This window comes from Azolla caroliniana, unplaced genomic scaffold (genome assembly GCF_043228905.1).
Source record: "Azolla caroliniana isolate FFs.n. ecotype wild unplaced genomic scaffold, voAzoCaro1.0.p SCAF_5, whole genome shotgun sequence".
Classification (NCBI taxonomy): domain Eukaryota; kingdom Viridiplantae; phylum Streptophyta; class Polypodiopsida; order Salviniales; family Salviniaceae; genus Azolla; species Azolla caroliniana.
Window position 1 is genome coordinate 15,567,725 of NW_028230440.1, and position 25,771 is coordinate 15,593,495.

General features: G+C 41.2%; 1 protein-coding gene and 1 long non-coding RNA gene across 2 annotated transcripts; both read right to left on the minus strand.

Annotated features, from left to right (window-relative positions):
• Positions 1 to 21,805: 21,805 nt before the first annotated feature.
• On the minus strand, positions 21,806 to 25,498 carry LOC147864216 (uncharacterized). The gene is made up of 2 exons (XM_087320464.1): positions 25,032 to 25,498; positions 21,806 to 22,487 (listed from the first exon to the last, which is right to left on the minus strand). The coding sequence occupies exons 1-2, from the start codon at positions 25,479 to 25,481 to the stop codon at positions 22,104 to 22,106; spliced, it is 834 nt and encodes a 277-aa protein (XP_087176590.1). The 5' UTR covers positions 25,482 to 25,498; the 3' UTR covers positions 21,806 to 22,103.
• Positions 23,778 to 25,019, minus strand: LOC147864217 (uncharacterized). The gene is made up of 2 exons (XR_015529863.1): positions 24,672 to 25,019; positions 23,778 to 23,929 (listed from the first exon to the last, which is right to left on the minus strand). It is a non-coding gene; the product is annotated as an uncharacterized LOC147864217 (long non-coding RNA).
• Positions 25,499 to 25,771: the final 273 nt, after the last annotated feature.

Genomic DNA, 25,771 nt, shown 5'->3' on the forward strand with positions numbered 1-25,771 from the left:
CCGATGATCATGGTTGTGTCCGGATGGGGAATGAAGGTACATGCCAAATTATCAGCATAGGAGATGTGTTGTTGAAGACATCAACCGGATGCAAATTGCTACTGAAGGATGTCCGACACGTTCCGGAGGTTCGATTGAACTTGATATCTGTCGGTCGTCTAGATGATGAAGGCTACACGGGTAGCATCCGGAACGGAGTTATGAAGTTCAACAAGGGAAGCTTGATAGTGACTTGAGCCCGGAAGATCAACACATTGTACTTGATGAATGCCCAGATATGCCGGGAACAAGTGAACATAGCATCTGACACTGCCGGTGAGCTGTTGCACACAAGACTGTGTCACATGAGTGAGAAGGGGATGAAGAGGCTTGCCGAAGACAACCTCATTCCGGTGAAGGACATGCAACTTGAGAAGTGCACCAATTGCTTGGTCGGCAAGCAAAACCGAACCTCCTTCCAGTCAAGACCACCGATGAGACGGAATGCACCACTTGAGCTGGTGCATACCGATGTGTGTCAAGTGGACACGAAGTCACATGCCGGATCACAGTACTTCGTGACATTCATTAGATGACCACAACCAGAAGCTCTGTGTCTCACCATTGAAGACAAATGATAAAGTGTTATCCGTTTTCAAGGAACTCCACGCGAGAATGGAAAGAGAAACCGGCTGGAAGCTGAAGGCAGTTCGAGGAGTCTTGCTGGTCGAAAGGAATCCGGCTCGAATGTACCGTGCCGAAGATGCCGGAATTGAACAGGCTGACCGAAAGGATGAATCGGACCATAATGGAGAGATTTTGGAGCATGCTCACACATGCCAAGTTACCCAAGTCATTTTGGGTTGAGGCGCTGACGACGGCAACCTATGTGATAAACAAATCACCCTTAGTCCCCTTGGGAGGAGACTCACCTCAAAAAGTATGAACCGGTAAAGATGTGTCTTACCGGCATCTGAAGGTGTTCAGGTGTCTCACATACGTGCATGTGGCAAAGGACAAGAGAGCAAAGTTGGATCCAAAGTCCCGGCCATGCATATTCCTTGGATACGGCGATGATAAGTTCAGTTACCGGGTGTGGGATTTGGTCAACAAGAAGGTGTTCCGGAGTCGGGACATAGTCTTCGTGGAAGACAAGACCATTGCCGACTGGGAGTTGGAGAAGAAGATGATCAACTCTGGATCATCCAATGAAAACCGTCTTGAGGACATAAGGACCTACCCGGTTGAAAACCAGATGACACTAGACGAACCGACCGGATACGAACAGGAATCCGAACCGACCAAAGAAGAAGACGAAGAAGAAGAAGAAGACACCGGAACCAAACAAGATCCCGAATTGGATTCGGATTCGGAACAGACGGAAGAACTGGTCGTCAGAAACCAGGGATGGAGATATCCTCTCCGAGAGAGAAGAGCCCCCCGGAGATTTCCGGATGCAGAGCATGTGTTGCTAACCAAGGAGGGGGAGCTGGAAAGCTTTGAAGAAGCGAAGGGAGACACCCACAACCGCAAGTGGTTGAGTGCCATGCAAGATGAGATGGATTCCCTTCATGAGAACCACACATATGAATTGGTGGAGTTGCCGAAAGGAAATAGGGCACTCCGGAACAAGTGGGTGTACAAGCTAAAACCGGGAGATGCCGGAAATCCACTAAGGTATAAAATCCACTAAGGTATAAGGCCCGAATCGTGGTGAAGCGCTTCCAGTAGAAGAAAGGAGTGGACTTCAATGCGATCTTTGCCCCAGTAGTAAAGATGACATCCATCCGGAGGGTATTGGGCATAGTGGCAAGCATGGACCTCGAGGTAGAGCAATTGGATGTCAAGACGGCATTCCTACATGGCGACCTCGAAGAAGAAATCTACATGCATCAACCAGAGGGATTTGAAAGGAAAGGGAAGGAGGTGTGTTAGCTGAAGAAGAGCCTATACGGACTGAAGCAAGCTTCCCAGCAATGGTACCAACAGTTTGACTTGTTCATGACCGACCAAGGGTACCACAAAATGCAAGCCGATCACTGTGTGTTTGTGATGAAATTTGATGAAGGAGATTTCTTGATACTCCTCCTGTATGTGGATGATATGATGATCGTCGAACAAGAACAAGGCAAGATTTGGATGTTGAAGAAGGCCCTGAACTGGACCTTCTCAATGAAAGACTTGGGACCGGCAAGACAGATATTGGGAATGCACATCATCCGGGACCGGTCAAAGAAGCTATTGTGGTTGTGACAGGAGAAGTACGTGACGAAGGTGCTTCAATAGTTCAACATGTCGGAGGCAAAACCAGTTGGATCGACACTTCTGGCAAACTGCAAGCTATTCGGAAAACAAAGCCCGAGAACAAAGGCGGAGAAGGCGGATATGATGAAGATACCATATGCCTCTACAATCGGTAGCTTGATGTACGCGATGGTATGTACCCGGCCGAATATCGGATATGCAGTCGGAGTGGTGAGCCATTTCATGAGCAATCCTAGCAAAGAGCACTGGAACGCGGTCAAGTGAATACTCTAGTACTTGAAAGGCATGTCGAGTATGTGCCTCCGGTTCAGCTCTAGTAATCCCCAACTTGACAGATTCACGGATTCAGATATGTCGGCTGATGCGAATACCAGCCGGTCTACGTCCGGATATGTCATGACCTATGTAGGGGGAGCTATATCATGGCAGTCGAGGCTGTAGAAGACGGTTACATTGTCAACCACAGACGCGAAGTACATGGCAACTGTAGAAGCCAGCAAGGAGATAATCTAGATGAAGGACTTCATCGAAGAGCTAGGGATCCAACAGGAGGAATACCTGCTCTACTGCGATAGTCAAAGTGCCATCTAGCTTGCAAAGAACGCGGCCTACCATTCCTAGACGAAACATATCCAGCGGAGGTACCACTGGATCTACGAGAGAGTAGAAGATCATTAGTTCATGTTGACGAAGATCCACACGGAGGAGAACGGGTCGGATATGCTGACCAAGGTGTTGAAGACCAACAAGTTGGACACGTACTGAAAGCGGATCAGGCTAACAAGACATCCTATGCCGGAGCGAAGGGGGAGATTGTTGGGAAATCGGTCCCTCCTGATGGGATCCGGCTATGAATGAAGAGATCCGGAAACCGGATTGCATGGACCAGGTGAGAACCGGAAGAGAAGACAGATTTGTAAATATGTCTTGAGTAAGTCTATTGAGGCTACATAAATATGTCCTGAGTAAGCCTATTGAGGCTACATTTGTAAATAGCCCTAAGTTCATATAAGTATAAATATGATTTAGGGCAATCACTTTATGCGTAAGTGAGAGTTGAATGTTGTAGTTTTTCATATCGTTGTAACTATTGTACAAAGACAGATAGAGAGGGAGAGAGTGTGAGATACAAAGGGATACTCTTTTGTAACCGCCGGTTGGCAAAGATATAGAGCTCGAGGTCATTGCCTCCGAGGCTCTGATTGTACCTTTGTCCTATAGTGATAGTTGGAGTCCATGGGCTCCCGTGGTATTTTCCCATTTAGGGTTTTCCACGTAAACATCTTGTGTATTTCCTTTGTGTACTCTCGACTTCCCATTTCTGTGTTCTCCATTCTCATCGAAGTGATTCAAGAGTTGGTTGTGGTCGAGCAATATTCCGCGTGATTCTCTTCAGATCGGCACCCTTCTTTCTCTCTCTCCTTTCTTATTTATCTATCCTATATCCTTATCATATACTTACATTAGATTATCACTCTAACACTTGTGAATGCAAATGTGTTTTTCGGATACCTGTCCGGATGCCTTCCGGCCGGTCCAGGTCCGAATTGGGGTCTGGGTCTGGGTCTAGGTCCGGTCTCTATCTCCTTCTGACCTATCTGATCGGGTTCTTGAACTTCAAAGTCAAATCCACCTCGTGCTCATCCCATTTGGAGGGACCTATCTCCTAACACTACACATCCTCGAAGGATTGGGATTTTATGCTCAATTGACCTTTGTAGTGGAAGACTTTTGGGTAGCTCCCATGTTAATACATCCTCGTATTGCTCTAATATTTCCTTGATTTTCTCTACCCTTAGTTATACCTTCCTCACAGTTGTTGTGATGCTTGGAGTGTGGTGCAAAGAAAAAGTTGACCACCCTTCCTCAAGACTCGGTTTGCTATTTTTACCGTGCAAAGTTTTGCAATCACGATTGTTTCCTTTGCCTTTGTATTCCTCATACACATGCTTACAGTAACACCCGCCTTGCCATCTTCGTTATCTAATAACCCCTTATCTACCATTTTGCCGAATTGGTTGATGACGTACTTGTCCACCAATTCTAGACCTAAGATCACTTAGCACCCATCCATGTCCACCACTAGAAAAGGTGTCCGGCCCTTCCATTCTCCCGCTTCAAAGATATCCACGGCCAATGAACACTTCTTAGTGTATTCCTACACAAAACTCACAGAGATGTTGGTTAAAGGCTACAATTTTAATCCCCACTTCCTGGTGTGTGCAAGTGTTATGAAGTTGTGTGTTGCTCCATTGTCTACCATTGCCTCACAACTATGTCCATTAATTTTTATGTTGAGAAAGAGATTACTTGTGTTGTTGAGTTTGATTGTGAGATAGGTGGGTCATGCGGTGGCAGCTATTGCACGTACAACAACTTCTTCTCCTTCTTCATCATATTGTGTTGTTATTGCTTCCATGTCTTGCGTGAAACCTTCCTCGAGTTCTGTTAACTCGAGTTGCGAGGTGGTTGTCTATATGGTTAGTTGCTTCCTTTTTGGACAATTAGATGCCAAGTGAGGGCCTCCACACTCAAAACAACCTCTCTTAATTAGTGGGACTCCCCAATTTTCCTCCTCCCATGCTAGTTGTCCAACTCGATCTAATTGGATCCCCTCATGTTATTCCTCTTGCTATTGAGCTGGTGGTAGTCATCCACCCACGATTGTTAGGTGTACTTCCTATATTGTTGTAGAAAGGTTGGGAGCTCCCTTCTATATCAGGTCCTATCCTTTCTCCCACCCTCATGGCTTCCTCACAAGTGTGTGGGTTCACCTTCTCTACCTCTAGCATGATGTGAGGCTCAAATCCAGTTAGGAACTTGTGGAGTTTGGGGATTTGACGAAGATGCAACAACTGCAATGTCACCTGGCGGTACCTGTCAGTATACATTATGAGTTGCCCGTCCCCTTGTCTCAACATCCTCCATTCATCCATGATACGGAGATGTTCATTTTGTGGTATGAAGCAATGACACAACTCCCGTTTGAACTCCGTCCAAGGCATGAACTCAAACACGCTTTCTCCGCATGTTGGCCCATGATCCAAAAAAAACATGGAGACCATCACCCACAAGTCGGGTTCTACCTGACTTTGGACAAGGAATAGTTTGGTTTCCCTGATCCATCTTGTAAGTAACACTAAGTTCCTCTCCCCACATACATTTTTGGTTTGTTAGGCTTGAATGATCCCAAGTTGTTGTGGCGGTTATCAGCATTACCTACTTCCAACCTATGCATGATCTCCTCCAAATGCCCCAGTCCTCCTTATGCGTGGCTTCTCCTTGTAGCTCTCCCATTTGCACGCTCGATCCCTCTTCTTCTCTCTACCATCTCTAATCTTCCATACTGCGCCTTTCGCTCTCTAATTCCCTGCCCTCTTGGTTGTCTCTGTCTAGTGCGATCTGCCCCAATGGTGTGCCTCCTCCATTCCTTGGCTCCCTCAAGTTGATCCCTCTTCTCTACCTTCTTTTTGCCATTGGTTAGCTAAAAGGGGGGCGGAAATCAGTCTAATATCTTTGTGGTTACCTTGACTCCTTCCATGGTGTTCGTTTGCCACTTCTTCGTACTCTATTTTCCTTGATTCTTCAATATCCTCTTGTTCGAATGGCCTACCAATCCTAACCTAGCTCTGATACCAAGTTTTACACCAATGGCACAGAATGAGAGGAAACAGTACATTCAATGGAAGTGGAAAACATAAACAGTAAGTACTAACAACTAATGACACTAAATTTCCCCATCGGGAACCCCCCATTGAGGATCACAACTACTTCCTTAAATAGAGTTTTATTGGAATCCCAAACATTCGTGAGATGAAACTGTTAGAAATCGACGCTTTCAAAACCTTCACCTCTCGGCCACAACCGAGGAAACATGAGTCAATGCAGCAGTAAATCGAAAACACAGAGAGAGACTCGAATGCACAGGGTTTAGCGTGGAAAACCCTAGACGGGAAAAACCACGGGAGTGCAAGACTCCAACTATCACTATACGCAGGGAATGTACAATGGCGAGCTGCAAGGCGACGACCTTGAGCTCGCTGTCCTCGCCACAGGCGGCGGTATTACACAGAGGCGTCGACCTCTTCCTTTCTCTCTCTCTCACTCTCTCTCTCTCGGCTGCTCTCACTTTGCTCCCTCTAAGTGAAAACAGAAAAATGACCAACAACAACAAAACTGTTTGCCCTAAGTCATATTTATACACATATGACTTTCGGGCTATTTACAAATATAGCCTCGAGGGCCCTTGGCAAACATATTCACAAATATGTCCCCGCATCCGGATCTCTCTCCGGGTACATTTGTCATCCGGCTCCGTAGCCGGGGTCTTCATCATCCGGATCCGAAACCGGGTCTTCATCATCCGGTTCCGAAACCGGGTCTTCATCATCCGGTTCCGATACCGGGTACTCCTCATTCGGGTCTTCATTCCCGATTCCCGGACATCTGACCATCCCATCCGGAGGGACCGTAATCCCAACAAACTCCCCCTTCACTTCGGCATGGGATGTCTTTCCAGTCCGACCCTCTTCCGGCACGCTTCCAGCTTGTCGGGTGTGAGCACTTTCGTCAGCATATCTGACCCGTTCTCGTCCGTGTGGATCTTCGTCAGCACAAACTCCTGGTCTTCTATCCTTTCCCGGATCCAGTGATATCTTCGCTGGATGTGCTTCGTCCGTGAGTGATAGGCCGCGTTCTTCGCAAGGTGGATGGCACTCTGACTGTCGCAGTAGAGTCGGTACTCCTCCTGCCGGATACCGAGCTCTCTAATGAAGTCCTTCATCCATATTATTTCCTTGCCGGCTTCAACAGCCGCCATGTACTCCGCCTCCGTGGTCGACAACGCAACCGTCTTCTGCAGCCTCGACTGCCACGAAACAGCTCCCCCTGCATACGTCATCACATACCCTGATGTGAACCGGCTGGTATCTGCATCAGCCGACATATCCGAATCGGTAAAGCCGTCGAGTTCGGGCTTACCGGAGCCGAATCGGAGGCACACGTTTGCCGTGCCCTTCAGGTATCGGAGTATCCACTTGGCCGCGTTCCAGTGCTCTTTCTCGGGATTGCTCATGTACCGGCTCACCACTCCGACTGCATATCCTATGTCCGGTCTTGTACACACCATTGCGTACATCAAGCTTCCGACGGCAGAGGCATATGGTACTTTCATCATGTCCTCCTTCTCAGCCTTTGTCTTGGGGCTTTGCTTGCTGGACAACTTGCAGTTTGCCGGGAGGGTTGACCCGACCGGTCTTGCTTCCGACATGTTGAACCGGTGAAGCACCTTTGTCACGTACTTCTCCTCTGACAGCCACAACTGCTTCTTCTTCCGGTCCCGGATGATGTGCATCCCTAGTATTTGCCTCGCCGGACCCAGGTCCTTCATTGAGAAGGTTCGGTGAAGCGCTTTCTTCAGCATCCGTATCTTGACCTGGTCCCGTCCGACGATCAACATGCCGTCCACGTACAGGAGGAGTATTAGAAAGTTTCCTCCTTCGAACTTCTTCACAAACACGCAGTGATCGGACTGCGTTTTGTGGTACCCTTCGTCGGTCATGAAAGAGTCGAACTTCCAGTACCATTGCCGGGGAGCCTGCTTCAGTCCGTAAAGGCTCTTCTTCAACCAGCATACCAGGTGCTCCTTCCCTTTCTTATCGAATCCTTCCGGTTGCTGCATGTAGATCTCTTCTTCGAGGTCACCGTGAAGGAATGTCATCTTCACGTCCATCTGTTCTACCTCGAGGTCCATGCTTGCCGCTATGCTCAGCACCGTCCGGATGGAGGTCATCTTCACTACCGGGGCAAATATCTCGTCGAAGTCGACGCCCTTCTTCTGCTGGAACCCCTTCACCACGATCCTGGCTTTGTATCTCGGGGGGTTTTCGGCATCTCCCGGTTTCAGCTTGAACACCCACTTGTTTCGAAGTGCCCGCTTTCCTTTCGGCAACTCCACAAGTTCATATGTGTGGTTCTCATGCAGGGAATCCATCTCCTCCTGCATGGCACTTAACCACCTGTGGCTATGGGTGTCAAGCTTTGCTTCTTCAAAACTCTCCGGCTCCCCCTCGTCGGTTAGCAGCACGTGCTCTGGTTCCGGAAATCTCTGGGGGGGCCTTCTCTCTCTTAGAGGATATCTTCGTTCCGGAGCTTCGGTAACCGGCTCCTCCGTTTCCTCTTCATCCGAATCCATTTCGGGATCGGGGCCGGTTCCGGTATCAGTTTCATCTTCCTCGGCCGGTTCTGTATCTTCACCGTCTTCGGCCGGATCCTCGAGTGCTAACCGGTCCCTTGCCGGTCGGGACTGCTCCTCGTAGAGTTGATCCTCACCGGTCGACTTGGAGCTCTTCATCTTCTTCTCCGACTCCCAGTCGGCGAGTGTCTTGTCCTCCATGAAGATGATATCACGACTCCTGAATATCTTTTTGTCGACCGGGTCCCATACTCGGTAGCCGAACTCGTCATCGCCGTAACCGAGGAATATGCATGGCCGGGTCTTTGGATCTACCTTTCCTCTCCGGTCCTTTGCCACATGCACATATGCGAGACACCCGAACACCTTCAGATGCCGGTAGGATACTTCCCTACCGGTCCACACTCTCTGCCGCGTGTCTCCGTCCAAAGGTACTGAGGGTGATCTGTTTATCACGTATGTCGCCGTCGACATTGCCTCAGCCCAAAACCCCTTGGGTAATTTCGCATGCGCCAGCATACTCCGGACCCTCTCCATTATGGTCCGGTTCATCCTCTCGGCCAGCCCGTTCAGTTCCGGCGTCTTCGGCACAGTAAACTCGAGCCGGATTCCCTTCGAGCGACAATACTCCTCGAACTGCCCTCAGTATTCCCCTCCGTTATCCGCTCGTATCGCTTTCAGCTTCTTGCCGGATTCCCTTTCCACTCTCGCGTGGAGTTCTTTGAAGGCGCACAACACTTGGTCCTTTGTCTTCAACGGTGCCGTCCACAGCTTCCGGCTGTGGTCATCAATGAATGTCACGAAGTACTGGGCCTCGCCATGTGACTTCGTTTCTACTTGACACACGTCAGTGTGCACCAACTCCAATGGTGCGCTACGTCTCGTCGGTGGCCTTGAGTGGAAGGAGGTTCGGTTCTGCTTACCGGCCAGGCAATCGGTGCACTTCTCCAGGTGCACATGCTTCACTGGAATAAGGTTGTCTTCTGCAAGCCTCTTCATCCCCTTCTCACTCATGTGGCACAGTCTCTTGTGCCACAGCTCACCGGTAGTGTCGGCTGCCACGTTCAACTCCTCCGGACACAACCAGGCATTCATAAGGTACAGTGTGTTGACTTTCCGGGCCCGGGCCACTATCAGGCTCCCCTTGCTGAACTTCATTACGCAGTTCCGGATGCTACCTGTGTAGCCTTCATCGTCTAGCCTCCCGGCCGAAATCAGGTTCAATCGAACCTCCGGAACGTGTCGGACATCCTTCAGCAACATTTTGCATCCGGTCGAGGTTGTCAACCACACGTCTCCTATGCCGGCAATCCGACATGTACCTTCATTTCCCATCCGAACACAGCCATGCTCACCGGCTGTGTAGGATGAGAAGTATCTTCTTTCCGGGGTCAGGTGGAACGACGCTCCGGAATCGACCACCCAGGTAGTCTCATCGCCGGCAATGTTTAGTTCACCTTCTTCGGTGATGAGCATGATCTCCTCTTCACTTGCCGCGAGTGCCGTCGTTCCTTTCCGGTCCTGCCCTCGCCGATCCGAACCATTCCGGTCCGTGGCTCCCCGGTAAGCACCGTTCCGTTCCGAAGACTTCTTCGAATCGGTGTCGTCGGCTCCGTTGTCTTTTCGGTAATGCCGACAATTCTTTCGGAAGTGCCCCGGCTTCCCACAGTGGAAGCATGTGGGCCTTCCTCTTGACTGCGACCGGGTCCCCGACTTCTCCCGTCTTTGCGGACTCCGGTTCCGTTGTCTTCCCTGATCCGATTCGGTAAGCAGCATCTTCGGATCGGAGGCCGGTTCTTTATCTCTCTGACGCGCTTCTTCGTTCAAAATGCTTGTCTTTACCGTTTGTAGGGACAAGTTATCTTCGGTGCAGGAGGTGCTGAGAGTCACCACCAAGTTCTCCCAGCTTTCCGGCAATGTACACATTAGCATGATGGCTTGCATTGCATCCTCCAACGGGAACTTGATCGCCGCAAGCTGGTTCACGAATCCCATGAACGTGCTTACGTGTTCCACCATACTCTCGCCGTCCCGGTACTTGAGGTTCACTATCTTCCTCATCAGGGAGGTCCGGTTCAACGCATTCTTCCTCTCGTAGAGGCCCGACAGCTTCTGCCACATCTCATATGCGTTGGTGTCGTTCGCCACATGTTGTAGAACGCTCACGTCGACGTATTGCCGAATGGTTGCAACGGCTTTCCGGTTCAGAAGCCTCCATTCCGTCTCAAGTACCCCCTTGGGTATTTCCGACCTGTCGATCGGTTCATACAGGTCCCGAACGATGAGCAGATCCTCCATCTTTATCTTCCAGTCGGCGTAGTTCTGCGCATTCAGCACCATCATCCCCGGCTGCCCGCTGCTGCCACCTTCCATTTTCTGCACTGCAGTCGCTCTGATACCAGATTGTTAGAAATCGACGCTTTCAAAACCTTCACCTCTCGGCCACAACCGAGGAAACACGAGTCAATGCAGCAGTAAATCGAAAACACAGAGAGAGACTCGAATGCACAGGGTTTAGCGTGGAAAACCCTAGACGGGAAAAACCACGGGAGTGCAAGACTCCAACTATCACTATACGCAGGGAATGTACAATGGCGAGCTGCAAGGCGACGACCTTGAGCTCGCTGTCCTCGCCACAGGCGGCGGTATTACACAGAGGCGTCGACCTCTTCCTTTCTCTCTCTCTCACTCTCTCTCTCTCGGCTGCTCTCACTTTGCTCCCTCTAAGTGAAAACAGAAAAATGAGCAACAACAACAAAACTGTTTGCCCTAAGTCATATTTATACACATATGACTTTCGGGCTATTTACAAATATAGCCTCGAGGGCCCTTGGCAAACATATTCACAAATATGTCCCCGCATCCGGATCTCTCTCCGGATACATTAGTCATCCGGCTCCGTAGCCGGGGTCTTCATCATCCGGATCCGAAACCGGGTCTTCATCATCCGGTTCCGATACCGGGTACTCCTCATTCGGGTCTTCATTCCCGATTCCCGGACATCTGACCATCCCATCCGGAGGGACCGTAATCCCAACAGAAACATTTGTGCTTCCAAGATTTATTTTAATAATCTATTCTTTTATTTTATGTAATTGTACCGGTCATAACAGGAACTATCAAGTGGAGTTAAGTTTCTTTGTATATCATGGATAGTACTAAAAAAATTTATAATCGAGTTTCATTGTCGAAATGAAACAAGTGGATGTATATGTAGTTGTGAGAGGATTTGAGTGAGGCAAATGTTATACATTTTAATCCATTGTGTAGCATCGTGTCATATAACGTTTACAATTGGAAAGATCTCTTAGGGGTCTTGTTTGTTTATGTTAACCTAAAAGCTTTGCCAAAAAATTTGAATGTAATGAATTGGGAAGAGTTGAAAATAAAAGTACGTGAAACTTTGGGTGTCCATTAAAATACTCTTTTTTATAAGTTATTATGGTTGACATATTAGTGTCATGTTTTAGTTAATATTGTGACAATTTCTTGTATTGAGGAGTGCAACTGAGTTTAGTGTGTTATCTACACTAACAAAGATAATTATCTAGTTTAGAAAAATGTAATAGTAGTTTTATAAGAATCTCACTTAACAAATTCAATTTGGTAATGGCAAATAATACAATTGATTTTGAAGCATTTCAATTGTTCTATGAAGAACATGGAATCCAACAAGAGCTAATGAGTTAGCTTTTTAATGACTCTAGATGTACAAAAATTAAAGGGGACTAATTCATCTTTGGATAATGAGAGAGAATGATTAAGGATCTAGTTGTAGCTCATAAAATGAGGAGATCAAGAAGAAGTGAAAAAAGGTGAAAGTTATGACATTGAACCTAACCTAATGAGTTCAAACACTTGGAGTAAGATTGTGTTCATGTTTGAACTTGTTTTTATGCATATGATTGTGCTCGTGTCATTATATGTGTGTAAGTGTGCACGTAAAGGGCGATTGTAGTTGAAATTGTGTGTGTAAATATGTATTGTGTTTGTAGGTATATACATGTATGTTGGTGCAACAATTATTGTTGCAATGGTGATTGTGGGCAAGCAGAGAGAATGACTAGCTCCTTTCCTTTTGTGTTTAGTAATAACTTATCACCTTAACATGTAGACTCGTTGTATTTGAAGGCTCATTGTTTTACAATGATTGCGTCATAGGTCATTTTACAACGATGATTCCTTGTTTTTTAGTAATGGTTCACCATTTTTTCTTTCTTCTTTGTGGAATTTCATGGATTTGTCATTTCTCACATGCATTGGGTAAACAATTCAAATTAGTTGATGATTTGCTAGCTTTTTACAATGATTGCGTCATAGGTCATTTTACAACGATGATTCCTTGTTTTTTAGTAATGGTTCACCATTTTTTCTTTCTTCTTTTCCTTGTGGAATTTCATGGATTTGTCATTTCTCACATGCATTGGGCAAACAATTCAAATTTGTTGATGATTTGCTAGCTTTTTAATAACAAATTGCATTAGTTCACTTGATAGTAAACCTATCTTATTTATAGGAATCAAGGGAAATGGAGAAGTATAGCCGCATGTATTTGCCATATCATAAAAATAGGGTGAAACACAAGACCAGTTGTGTAAATTCAATATAAAACACGTTCGCATTCACAAGTGGAAGGATCACGCACAAATGGAAGGATACGTAATATTCCGTCTAATGTTGGGGCTTTTTTGGCCATTTCACAAAACACCTTAATACTGATTTCACATGTTCTTGAAAACTTGATGAAAAAGCTAAAAATTTCACCATTTGGTAAAATTGAAAAATGCCAAAATTTGGCCAAACACGAAAAGTAACTTTATGTATTTCCAAGGAAAAATGACAACAAATAATTTTTCAGATCTTAAAGAAATTAAAAAATAAAGTTTTCAAAACAATTAACTTTTTTATATCATTCAATAAAATGTTGTTTAAATTTGTTACAGATTGTTGCACAAAATATACATTCATGAGTTATTTGCATCATTGTGATCACTCCTTTCATGAGAGCCACTACTATAGTTAATATACAATAATGACTCTTCCTCCTCATTTTCTTTTTTCCAAAAAAAAGCTCCTTCCATTAGTTATAAAATTTTACAAATGAGACAATTATGTACAAATCCCTGTAGGGACGCAATAGTTCCATCTTATGTGGATGCCCACTGACTCAAGAAAGGGAGAGGACAACCATTGTTGGATGAAGGCTATTCATTGTCTTTCAACTCCATCGGAGCCACCCTTGAGGCCATCATATTGGCTCTTTAGAGTGGCTACAATTTCATTCCATATCTCTTGCAGTAACCTTGTTGGATGTGTGGTTTGGTTGGAGAAGACCCATCTACATCGTTGTTTCCATAGAATCCAAAGGGTTATTGGGCTGACCAATTCCAACACAACTTGAGATTTGTCATTAAGAGGAGTTGAGTGGACATTGCTGCTGGTGGAGAAAAAAACCTCTTGTGCTTTTATCACCAAAGTCATCCCCTCCTCTTGGTGCTCATATTTGCCAACTGGGGTCTGCTATGATAGCCAACATATATTTCCCCACTTGATTGAGCCTTGCACCTGGCATAATTGCAACAAGCCGTCAACCCCCCTTCCTCCTCATTTTCAAATGTACCAATCAAAGCATTGTCTTCATCTAAAACCAAATGGTGTCTTCAAATTATGTGCACTAAATCTTGTTCGCCATCAATCTAAGACACCTTCTAGACTTGGTAATTTTTCTTTAATTATGTCTATCGTTGACTTCCTTAAATGTCCAACTTTTGTTAGTGTAAAGTCATACACAATGATATCCACCTGAGTTCTACTCTCTTTGTCATCCTTGGTCCCACACAAATGTTTCTATGTTGTGGATGGACCAAACTATCAAGATCCGCATTAGTTAGGTGCTTGAAGTGGTGATTGAGAACCACGAGAATATTTTATAGACCATATGTAAACGGCATTTGTAAGGTCCAATTACTATTGACACAATTATTTTATAAACAAAGATTTCAGTACAATTCGATACAGTTTAACAATTTTATTTTTATTTTATTTTCATGAAAAAAAAAACTTTCAACATGAACTCAGTACATTATATCGAATTGTGATGAAAAATAGGAGTTTTCATCACAATTCAATACAATGTACCAAATTCATGTTCACAGTTTTTTTTTTCGACATTGTATCGAATTGTGATGAAAACTCCTATTTTTAACATCAATTTGATACAATGTAACGAGTTCATGTTTAAAGTTTTATAAAACACATCTCTCTCATCATGTGCATGTGGTACTTTATAAAGAATAATAGTATTGTCCAAAAGAACTAGATTAGAGGCGTTTTCCAAAAGTAGAAAAAGCAAGAAAAAAGATAAAAGAAGAAAACGCATAAAAAAGACAGAAAAAGCAAGGTAGAGAAAAAAGCTCATAACTTCTTCATCTCATATCCAAATTTCAAAAGAAAAGATTTATAAGAAAGATAACAAAGAGAGCTTTCTTGTATGACAAATTTGGAAGACAAACCAAAAATAATGATATGAAAAACGCATCACACAAACTCGACGATATGTACAAAGAAAAGAAAAGAAAAAAGCAAAAATAATGCAACTAAAAACCTATAACTATGAGGGTATTCTTAGCAATTGGGAGAAAATGAGAGGAATAGAATATCTACAAGAAGAAGTGAGGAAGAATAAGAAGATTAAAAGAAGTGAGAAGAAGATTAGTTAAAGAAAGAGAGAAGAAGGAAAGACTATTTTGGCTAATAGTATATTGAAGTAGTTATTTTGGGTTGTTACTTTTGGAATCTAAGAGGATTGTATTGTTTTCCTAATAGTATATTGAAGTATTCTTTTCTCTTCCTCTTCTCTTCTCTATCTTTTTTCTTTCTCTCATCATCATATATCATCCACACATGTGCAAAAACACATACATAAACACATCAAAGGCAATTACCAACCACACATGAGCTCACATATATATGCAACCACATATACACTTATAAAGATAAATTTAGGTAGAGACGGATGCATGCGCACAGTGAAACACAGAAACCAAATACTTACTATGCATATGTATTTTCATCCACATTGACATATAACCACAAGTTAAATCTGCAAACGTTCTGCACAGTTAAAATATGGAAACAAATACTTACTATGCATATGAATTTGCATCCGCAAACGTTCTGCACAATTAAAATTTAGAAATTTGTATCATCTCTTGCCATTGCTCGCATAGTATATCATATATTACTACTCAAAAAAGCCTGAGATCTTTTCTCACTAACCACAACATGATTGATCTTTTCTCTCAAATCCCTGTGATATTCACTTTGTGCAATCCTCTTTGATAATTAGTGTGGCATTTATTGTCAAACACCATGATGTTTTTCTCTAATAACTGAGATCATTATCAAGGAAATTTCTGTGGTATTCTTTACTAATTGCAGTGATTTCATCTCGTTCATTACAATGACCTATTCTCTCTAATCAAGACAAATAATTGTGTTGATATCTATCACTAATCACTAAGATTTGCTTTTGTTAATCATAGTGCTTTTCTTGCTAATATTTTCCTCTAGTCACTATGACATTTTCCCATTAATAGTTCTGAACTTCTCTAGTTTGTCCAAGTGATATTTTCTCATCTCACAACATGCTCTGATCTTTTTAATCATCGAGTTAACCCTAGCTATTATAAAAATATAAAAATAGATTAGTATTAACTCTCCTTTATAGTTTCAATTAAAAAGGGGAAGAGTTTATAAACCTTTATTTTATTTTATTTATTTATTTATTTAAAAAACAAATATTTTTATATTTATTATAGAAATATGATTAGTGTGAAAGTTCCATTTTTAATGTCAGATAAAAATATCCATAAATTTTGGGAGAATAAAAGTGAGGACTTAATGAACCTTTATTTTATTTTATTTATTTATTAAAAATAAATCGAATACTTTTACATTTATTATAAAAATTTATTAGTGTCAAGTCCCTCTTTTATTGTCCCCTTTTTAATGTCAAGTCCCCTTTTTTATATCAAGGAAACTAAAAAGGAGGTCTTTTTCAAAGTTTTTTTTTAACGAATACTTTACCATGCATTCGTATACGTATTCGTTTGCATTCGAATGGGAAACCCCACAAATGGGAATATTCCAATCTATGGCAGTAGTCTCTCTCTCTTCCCCTCCCACCCTCTCAATACTCACAAAATAAAGAAATCACAAAACTTGAAATAGATGTTTGTTTCGTTCAAGATCTAAAACCTTTTTCTCAACTTTTAAGATCTGGCCATGTTGAATTCCTCTCAGATATGGCACCCTTTTTCTGGCTATTTTGACAAAGACAGATAAAGGAAATTTTCTTTTCTTCCCCTATTAGCTGAGAGAGATTTTCCTCTCGAATTACTAGAGAAAGTTGGAGGGATCCAAAAGTATGGTATTTACCATCCTTCGAGGTTGTTTACCATACTCGAATGCGAATGCACGTATGGTTCATACTATGCACTCGATGGCTCTCTCTTTTCTACCTTACCTAGATTGATCTATGTTTGCTTATAATTGTGGGATGTTTTACCGGCTTTCCAATTACTTTCAAACTTATAACACGTCTGCATTCACAAGTGGAAGGATCGTGCATTCCATTTGTAGATTCCTTTTATAATCTTACGATTTTACGCAATTTTTAGAACTTGATATACCAGTACCACATATCTTAAATAGCATATAAAATTTGCTAATTTTTTGAGATTTAACAAGTATCAAAATTATCATTTCTAAAGTTGAATAGTTTTTTGATAAATGTTTAAATGTTGATAGTGTGCAGATATGAAATGTAGTTAACTTAAAGAAAATCACAATGGTTAACTCAAAACACAAGTTAAGATTAATGGTTTCACCATCTTAAGGAGATGTAGGTTCCAGAAGTGGAAGTGACATTTATTGTTAGTGAAAATGTTTTACGTATAATGGGTAACACTCTAATCCTTAATGTCATTAACAACTATAAATTTAGTGCTCATCAACATCCATAAATCCACAACTCCAAAAATGTATATAATATTCCTTAACTATCAAACATAGATGTGACCATTAATATATCATTGGAACATATCACATAGTTATAAGGGTATCCACACTACTCTCCTCTTCTTCCTTTTGAGAGCTCTACTCCAAAATTATGCAGTAGTATTTATTCCACATAGGCTAGTGATGGTAGGGTCCTCTAATAGCTCATCGTGAAAATCAATAAGCTCCCTACTAGGTTCACCAAGTAATGGAGGAATAAGTTCATGAGATGCAGGTTTTGAAAATGTTAAAGCTTTAATCCTCATGTTAATGAAACTCACTTGCTCATCATCCTTTTCTAGTGCAACAATATTTCCGAATAGCTTCAATGTAGATGCATATATGTAGTACCTATTAACATTTTTAAATGAAGATTGTTTTAGCTAAACATAAACTATATTGATTTCGTTGGAGAACATTTCAAATGATAAATATCAATATTAGATAGAATGTATTGATGGGTAAATCAAAATTCTTCATGTAAGATCAATATTCCTTACCATGCAAGGTTTCCTATCCCACGACAACGGGATCTCAAGGCTTGTGTTGTAGAGTATCCTTGGTCCATGCTATGGATTACGACAATTCTCCATAAGGATTTTGCCGTCAACTATGCGGAATCTTTTACCATCTTCTCAAGTTGTTTGAACCTAAATGATTCATCATCGTATATTGATCCAACCAAATGCTATGACAACAATAAATAATATGTATTTCTTCATTGGCAATATGATAATGTCATCTCAACCACATCACCACAATAGACATTATAGTATAAATCCCAGGTGATATCTGTTTTGTGGCCAAATTTCTTAAAAGTGCCATCATCTTCTACACCATATGCCTTCACTAAACGTCATTCCTTTCCTTTCCAAACTCTTTCAAGATGTCCAAGAAATGATGTAGGAAAATCATGAATATCTTTCACTTCTCTCGATTTCTTACTATCATTGTCTTGGTATAACATCATTGAACAATATTTCTATGCTCTCTAACTATAGGTGGCTTCCTCACATTGAGAGATTCTAAAGGTGAGCCTCAATTATTCAAACGAATTTTCTTTACCGTATGCTCATCTGATATTCAATTGACCTTGTAGGCGCAAGATCGAAAAATATGGAGAAACTCAATTATATGAACCAATAAGTAATTTCTAACATCTTATATGTTTAAAGAAATATTAACTCTAGGAAAGGGCTCTAAATGCCAAAAAGGGACTGTTAGATACAAAATATGCCAAAAAATCATGAGTTTTTGTTAAATAATATGCAAAACAAACACTAAATAGTGTAGTAAAAACATTGAGAGAAAACGATTTTCCGGTGGAAAAACTTGGGAAAAAATAGAAATTCATTACAAAAATAGAGATTATTTGTGAAAATATACTTACAAGCAAAAATTGACTTCACAATATAATTTGTGTCTACGAAACTACTCTTACATATGATTGTGCATGCATGGAAGTGACTATGTATAATTGTGTATTTGTGTGTGTGTTTATATTACAATGTAATTGTGTGTCCATGTGCTTATGTCGAACTTGTTTAGGGCAAAGTGTGCATAGTCGACCACTCTCATCACTTGTGCCCCAACGGCCCGTCTCACATCGCAATGCATGTGAGCTAAGTCGCATGGAAGCAATGGTTTGAATAGAAGCAACATGTATCGATGTGTACAGTTTCCCTATTCTGCAAAGAATATGGTTTTATAGTTAGGTGGAACATTTGTAGTATAATGTATGAAGCATGAGCCTCCACATTTTTCCCATGTCATGATACATTGGCATTGCAAAAAGGCCTCATTTACAGAATGTTTTAGCGTCTTAAACAAGCCAATATTGACCACAAAGACCTAATTACAAAAGTTATCTTGATGTGTGCCTCTTTCCTAAGAAGGGATATTCATACTTTGAAGCACCAAATCTCAATGTGTGAACAAGGTGCATACACATATGAGCTCAACCTTCTAGGTGTTCTCTTTAGTATGATACTCACGTCATCGCCCCCTCTTAATATATCATCATATCTTTCAGGAATTGCACTATATGTAAAGCATGTAAAAAGCAAGTGATATTCATCCTCCACTAGCCCTTCCTTGCATACCTTACATGTCTTTATATTTGGTTGATTTTGATTCCATAATGCAACTTCAATACCTAGGTTGTGTGATCGAGTATGAAGGAGTGTTAGGGTTGTACGAGAGTTAATACTCATGTTAGTAATGAGGTAAGGTTGAATATTATTAATAGGCCTTCTTGTCTTATATAGAACCCACCATTCGGGATTGATGTTTGCAATGTAATACTCTAATTTTGTCCTTTTGGCATCTTTCCACTTCTTCCTTAGTGGGCCTATTAATCTTTCCCCAATAACTGGATATTTCATAGCATCACTTGCAAGCTCTAGGAGATCTTGCATATCCAATCTTTTGAACCATTTTTTGATGTCAACTTGAGAGATAGAGAGAGATTCTATTATCATCTTTAGAGGTCAAATATGACTTATGAGACCAAAAATATTACATTTTACGTGATACATGTGAAAGTGAGTAGCAACTCTCGATGTTCAAGAACTTTACCAAGGATTGTTGCAATCAAAAGTGCACATTGTGGTTGTGTGTGTGTGAGAGAGAGATCTTCGTTCAAATATTTTTGTACACCTTTACCTCAACATTAGCACTAACAGCTTTAGATATTGGAAAAGACAAGGAGAGACATGGAGAGATTTATAAATAGTGAGAGGTTGTGTGTTCGATAAAAAAAATCATATTATATGTGACTTTAAATTTTAGGAGTGGTGGTGTATTTTTAGATACATTTCTTAGATTAATCTTTAGTTTTTATGCTTTTTAGTTTCAACAAATTAGAACTAAAATTTTGGCCCACACCTTGTTTTCACCCATATACATTTATAATTACAATAAGATTCTAACCAGATATTGTGAGAATCTCATTCCTAAGAAACTACTCTCAGCTACCTAATCTCGTACTCAACTAATAATGTGAAGATTAACTTAAATATCTACCTAATCATCATAACAAGCAATTAAAGAGGCACAAAATAGAATCTATGGTTATGTTAGTTTACGTTACAAGTGATTAGTACAAGGCTTATTGAATGTCCTTAGTACCAATCCATTAAGAGATAGTTAAGAGAGAGGGGAAGTGTAGAGAATGAGGACACAGCTAAACTGCCACAAAAATGCTCTTAGTAGTTTTCCATAAAGTTTCCACCTTTTTTGCACTAGGGTGGCCATAATGACACCAAAATCTTCTTTATAGTTTTCCATTAAGTTTTTGCCCTTTTGGCCTATACTTCTAGCTTTTCCTCCTTTTGGCCTATACTTCCAATTGCAAAATGTATCCTAATGCCACAATTTATGCCGCTAAAATGTACAAGAAGTATTAATATTCTTCGTAGTATTCTATTGCAATTGCAACTATTGTTATAACTTAAATATATTAATGCGGTTTCACACTATCATGAAGCTTATTGTCATATAGCTAATTATGTTATACCCTTTTACAACCATTGTTATAATGCTTCCTAACTTACACGAGTATTCAAGGGCATCCCAATCTAGTGGAACTCCAATCAATGTGCTTTTATTACACATGTGAAGTTAATTTGTGCAGGGTCATTGTTCCCAGACCAGGTTGCTTCATTTAAACAAGCAATAATCAATCATCGTCTCAACCCACAAACTTTCCTTATATTTTCCTCTCAAATTAAAGACATGTGATAACCATACAATTTCTGAAACATTAGTGATATAAATTTGGAATAGGATTACCACACTAAGACATCCTCACAAAGTTTCAACCGGTGAAGGGCAACAAGAATTTTATTTCATATTGGTGGATGACTTTCCTTGGTGAAGTACCGCTTGAAAGAATTGTTTCTTCAGAAGATGTAATCTTGTATGGATCACATAAATAAGGTTCGTGCATATAGAATTAAAATGAATTCAGTCAAATCAGGAGAACATCTTATAAAAATAAGTATGAGATAAACTAGCAAAACAAGATCAAGACCGAAGGATAAACAAAGCAGTCTTAAAAGAAGCTAGCATACAAGCAATATTATTTATTAGATGGAAACACTTCCTCATCTGCAAGGGTATTCAATTTGAGTAAAAACGCATGTGATTTCCTTGCAGCACTATAACTTGGCTAGCCATACAATCGAGGAAATATGTGACTAAATGATTTGTGGATATTCAAGTTCAAAGAGCACAATAAAGAGCATGATCTTTACAGTACTACATGAGAAATAAGATATGCTAAAATGCACATGGATCACATAGGAATCTAAGAATAAGGCAGAAATCACATAGATGTCAATAACAATCCATGGCACTCTCTTTATGTCCAGATGTATATATGTATATATGCGAAAAGAAGTAGGCATTTACAGTCATGTTTCCCAAAACACTCTGGTCTCTCTCTCTCTATATATATATATATATATGAGTAATACAGAAATAATTAAGAATGTCGTATTACTGTCTCACTGGGTTCCTAGAGAAACAAAATTGTGAGCACAGCACCTTACATAATCTATCATCTATCAGTTTCACCTGTAACCCATTAGAAAAGACAGGATCACTATTTGTGTCCACCACGATCTTTTCCACAGCCCCGAACTCCAGTTCCACCCCGGCTTCGGCCACCACCATGATCCCAGCCACGCCCCCCACCGCCAAATTGTCTCCCCTTTCTTGCTCTATCATTTTGTTTTCTCTTGTGGTGCTTGCTTGTACCACTTACATTTGCTTTCAAGTTATTTGGCAAAGGTAGTATATTATCAACACACTTCCTATAACTGAAATCCTCTACTGAGCCATCTTTCCGGATAATATAAAAACAGCGGCAGTGGGGTTCAAAGTCTCGATTTAATCTCACTTGAAAAGCCTTAATTCCTACACCAATCTTTCTCTTTGCTTCTTTGTGGCCCTTTTTGAGTAAGTCTTCCAGCATCAGATGTTCATACTGAGGTAAATGCACATACATGTATATATATTATCTTATAAGTCATCATAAAATCGACATCAAGATTCATGAGAGGGATATGTCAAATCAGCATAAAATTGACATCAAGACTTCCTGAGAGGGACCATCACAAAAATTATCAGCAATAATAGATATAAAAATAGTACAAAATTGCATCAACGTATTAACAGGTTTTTACATCTTCAGTAAAGAAATATTGTTTTAGTCAAACTCTCAGATAGAGAGGAGTTTTCTAAGAGGATTAATCCATTTATAATGAGAATGATATCAGTAATAGTATAAACAGAAACATCTCCAGGTTATATTTCAGTGAGGAGTAAAGTAATAAAGTTACCTGGACCAATCTAGTCTAAACTTTGATGTGAGGCAATAACATTCAATATCATGCATCACAATTGTTAGAGCTAGATCCTAATGTAAGCATGAGATAAGGATATAATAGATATATAGAAAAGAAAGGAGAGAGAAAGAAGGGTGTTGATCCGCCCGACCACTCTTCAGCGAAGGGATCGAGACAGACTTGAGCCTTGCGTCTCATATTTATAGCCAGACCTAAGGCCTCCAAGCAAGTTCACACTGGCCTTAATGGGTTGTCTCAATCCCAAGGATTAAAAGTAATCCTTCCCTTCTTTACACTCTCGTTTAACCTAAACCCTTAATCCACAAGTATAGAATACTACGGTACAATCTTACCACGGGATATTATATGATCATGCCCTAACAACAATGGTTTTCGTAAAATTCTAGTTCAAATTAAGTTGTTGGAACCACAATGCAATGCAATGCAAAACATGGAATTTTTCATTGCCTGATATTGAATTTTAGTTTCCAAATCAAAATGAAAGTTTGTGTACATTTACAAGCATCAAACTATAAGCACCTATTTATAACCTACCCTACACTTTGACCACAATACTTAATCTTGTTCACTTATTACAAATACAAACATTATCCTACTTATATTTGTGCATGTTTGGCATCTTTGGCCATGATGCATTTGTGCATGTTAGACATGAGTTTAGGAATAAACTTGATGCAAAATCCATTAAGGGCATCTTCCTCAGGTATGGCGAGGAAGGTGAGAAGAGTTTTAGAACACCTTAACTTACCCAAGGCTGTGCACAACTGGGATGTTCTCTTTCATGAGGCTAAACTGCTTGAATATTGTTGTGTCTCTAAGAAACATAACAAAAAGGATAAATTTCAGCATAACCAGTCAGCCATTGGTGATGATAATGTGCGTAGAATGGAACCACGAAAAGCTAAAAATCATGATGATACTGTCGCTATGTTGCCAGAAAGTGATGAAGAGCCATTACATGAGAAACCAACAAATAATTCTGAAAATAGGGCAGTAAATGTTGGAGGGTGACAGCCCCAACAATAATCTCTCCCTTCTACACTTTCAACACATTTTCTCTCTCTAGATATACTTTATTCCAACATTTATTTCAGTTGACATTTTTGAACCTAGTATCTCATTACAGTATTTACTACATTTTTGAGCCTACAAGGTAATGGAATATGAGGACCAACTGAGCTTGGGGTTCTTCTAGTTAGAACTCAAGAGATACAGGGAGAACTAGTTGAAGGACAATGATACAAACATACAAGTTCATCAACAAAGAACAATCACAACTTTCTGCAGCCTTATCACTCCTAATGTTAGAAGTCAAGTAAGGACTACACTAGTGGGCTCCCAACCAAAACATTGCAAAGGGATTACAACAGATTGGGCAATAGCAACTTGTTGCGTATGTCGGCCCCAGCCTCTTCGACCACGACCTCACCACCCTTAACATCAAGTGATTAAGACCATTATCTCCAACCATCATAGATGCTTCTCTCACTTCAAAGATCTTTCCATATTGGATCAACCTATGCTAGAGATCTATCGAAGGCAAAACATTTAACCTATTTAACTTGAGAATCTATGGAGCAGATCACAGATTTTGTCTCTCTCTAAAACCAGCTTGTTTCCTTAGGAAGCAAGACCATTGAAGAAGAGTTTGTGCATCGCTTGATGACATAGGTTCCAGAATGTTTAGAGACATTTTGTGACACAATTTCCCTTCTTCCCACAACTCCGTGTTTGAATACATTTGTAGGGATGTTACAAGATAGGGCTGCGAGACGTACTAGCACTTCAAGTTCTGGTCAGACTCTTCTCTACGTTAAAGGCAAAGGAAATTTGGAACGCCTCTCCAAACTATAGTAAATCTTCTTGAAAACCAGCCCACAAAGAGCTTACTTGTCACTATTATGGCTAAAATGGGCACTCCCAGCTTGATTGCCGGAAAAAGAAAAGGAATTTTACGACCACAGCTGTCAGGAAAGAGAAAGTCAGAATTATGTTCGCACTTGAATGTCCACTTTCAACACAACACGAAAAACTTGAACAATTTGAATTGTAACAGAATAAACAAGGCAACAAGGTTGCAGAAAACTGTCCACTTTAGAATACATTACCGTGACTTAAACAAGCTGGAAAACAAGGCAATAGAGAAGAGGGAAAAAGCGCACCTTGTTGATGTCGAGAACGAGTGGCCATCCATTAAGCAAATGATAGAAGTAATCGAGCATCTCCTTAGAAGAATCAAAGTGCCGAGGTCCAATTGTAGCTTGCTTGGGAGGCTTCCTCCTCCTTCCAGTATTCGTGTCTTGACCGCGTATATCCAGTTTGGGGTGGACTTTATCACCATTAAAAGGAGCATCATCGCCATCCTTGTTAGCACCATCATCAATACCAATTCTATTGTGACCTTCATCAATACCCGTCTTTGCATCAACATCATGAGCTCTGACTCTAGCATCGATTTGATCAGGATCAGCTTCTGAGTGTGGGGCACCATCTCCATCGTTTTCAAGGCGGGGCTTCTTGGCTACGACTGAGAGACCAGTGTCTTCGGGATGCAGATCAGTGATCCTGTCTTGTGGGCGTGCTCGCTTCAGCCCTTCCCCTGTTTCACCCATTTCCCTCCTCCCACAAAAAAGAAATGAAGCCCCCCGCTAATTCCTAGACTACTTACTTAATATGTATGTACATACATATAGGCATGACTAATGTTTAGCATTAGCTCAAAGTAATTAATTAGTTCTCAGCCATTACCTAACTTTTAGTATTGCCTCAAGATAATTAATTAATACACAAACATTCATTCATTCTTTCACCTCCTCCTCCTTTCACAGTTCGCGTCACTTTTCTTTCTAAGTACAATTTCCAAACTCTTTCGAGCTCAAAACTTCGGAGTGGCATGTTTACT

What these genes read in the sequence shown, in the direction of transcription:
- LOC147864216 (XM_087320464.1), bottom strand. Translation starts at nt 25,481, where the DNA reads ATGGGTGAAACAGGGGAAGGGCTGAAGCGAGCACGCCCACAAGACAGG. An exon ending in TCGTTCTCGACATCAACAAG is followed by an intron (nt 22,488 to 25,031) that starts GTGCGCTTTTTC and finishes CATTTACCTCAG; the next exon opens with TATGAACATCTGATGCTGGA.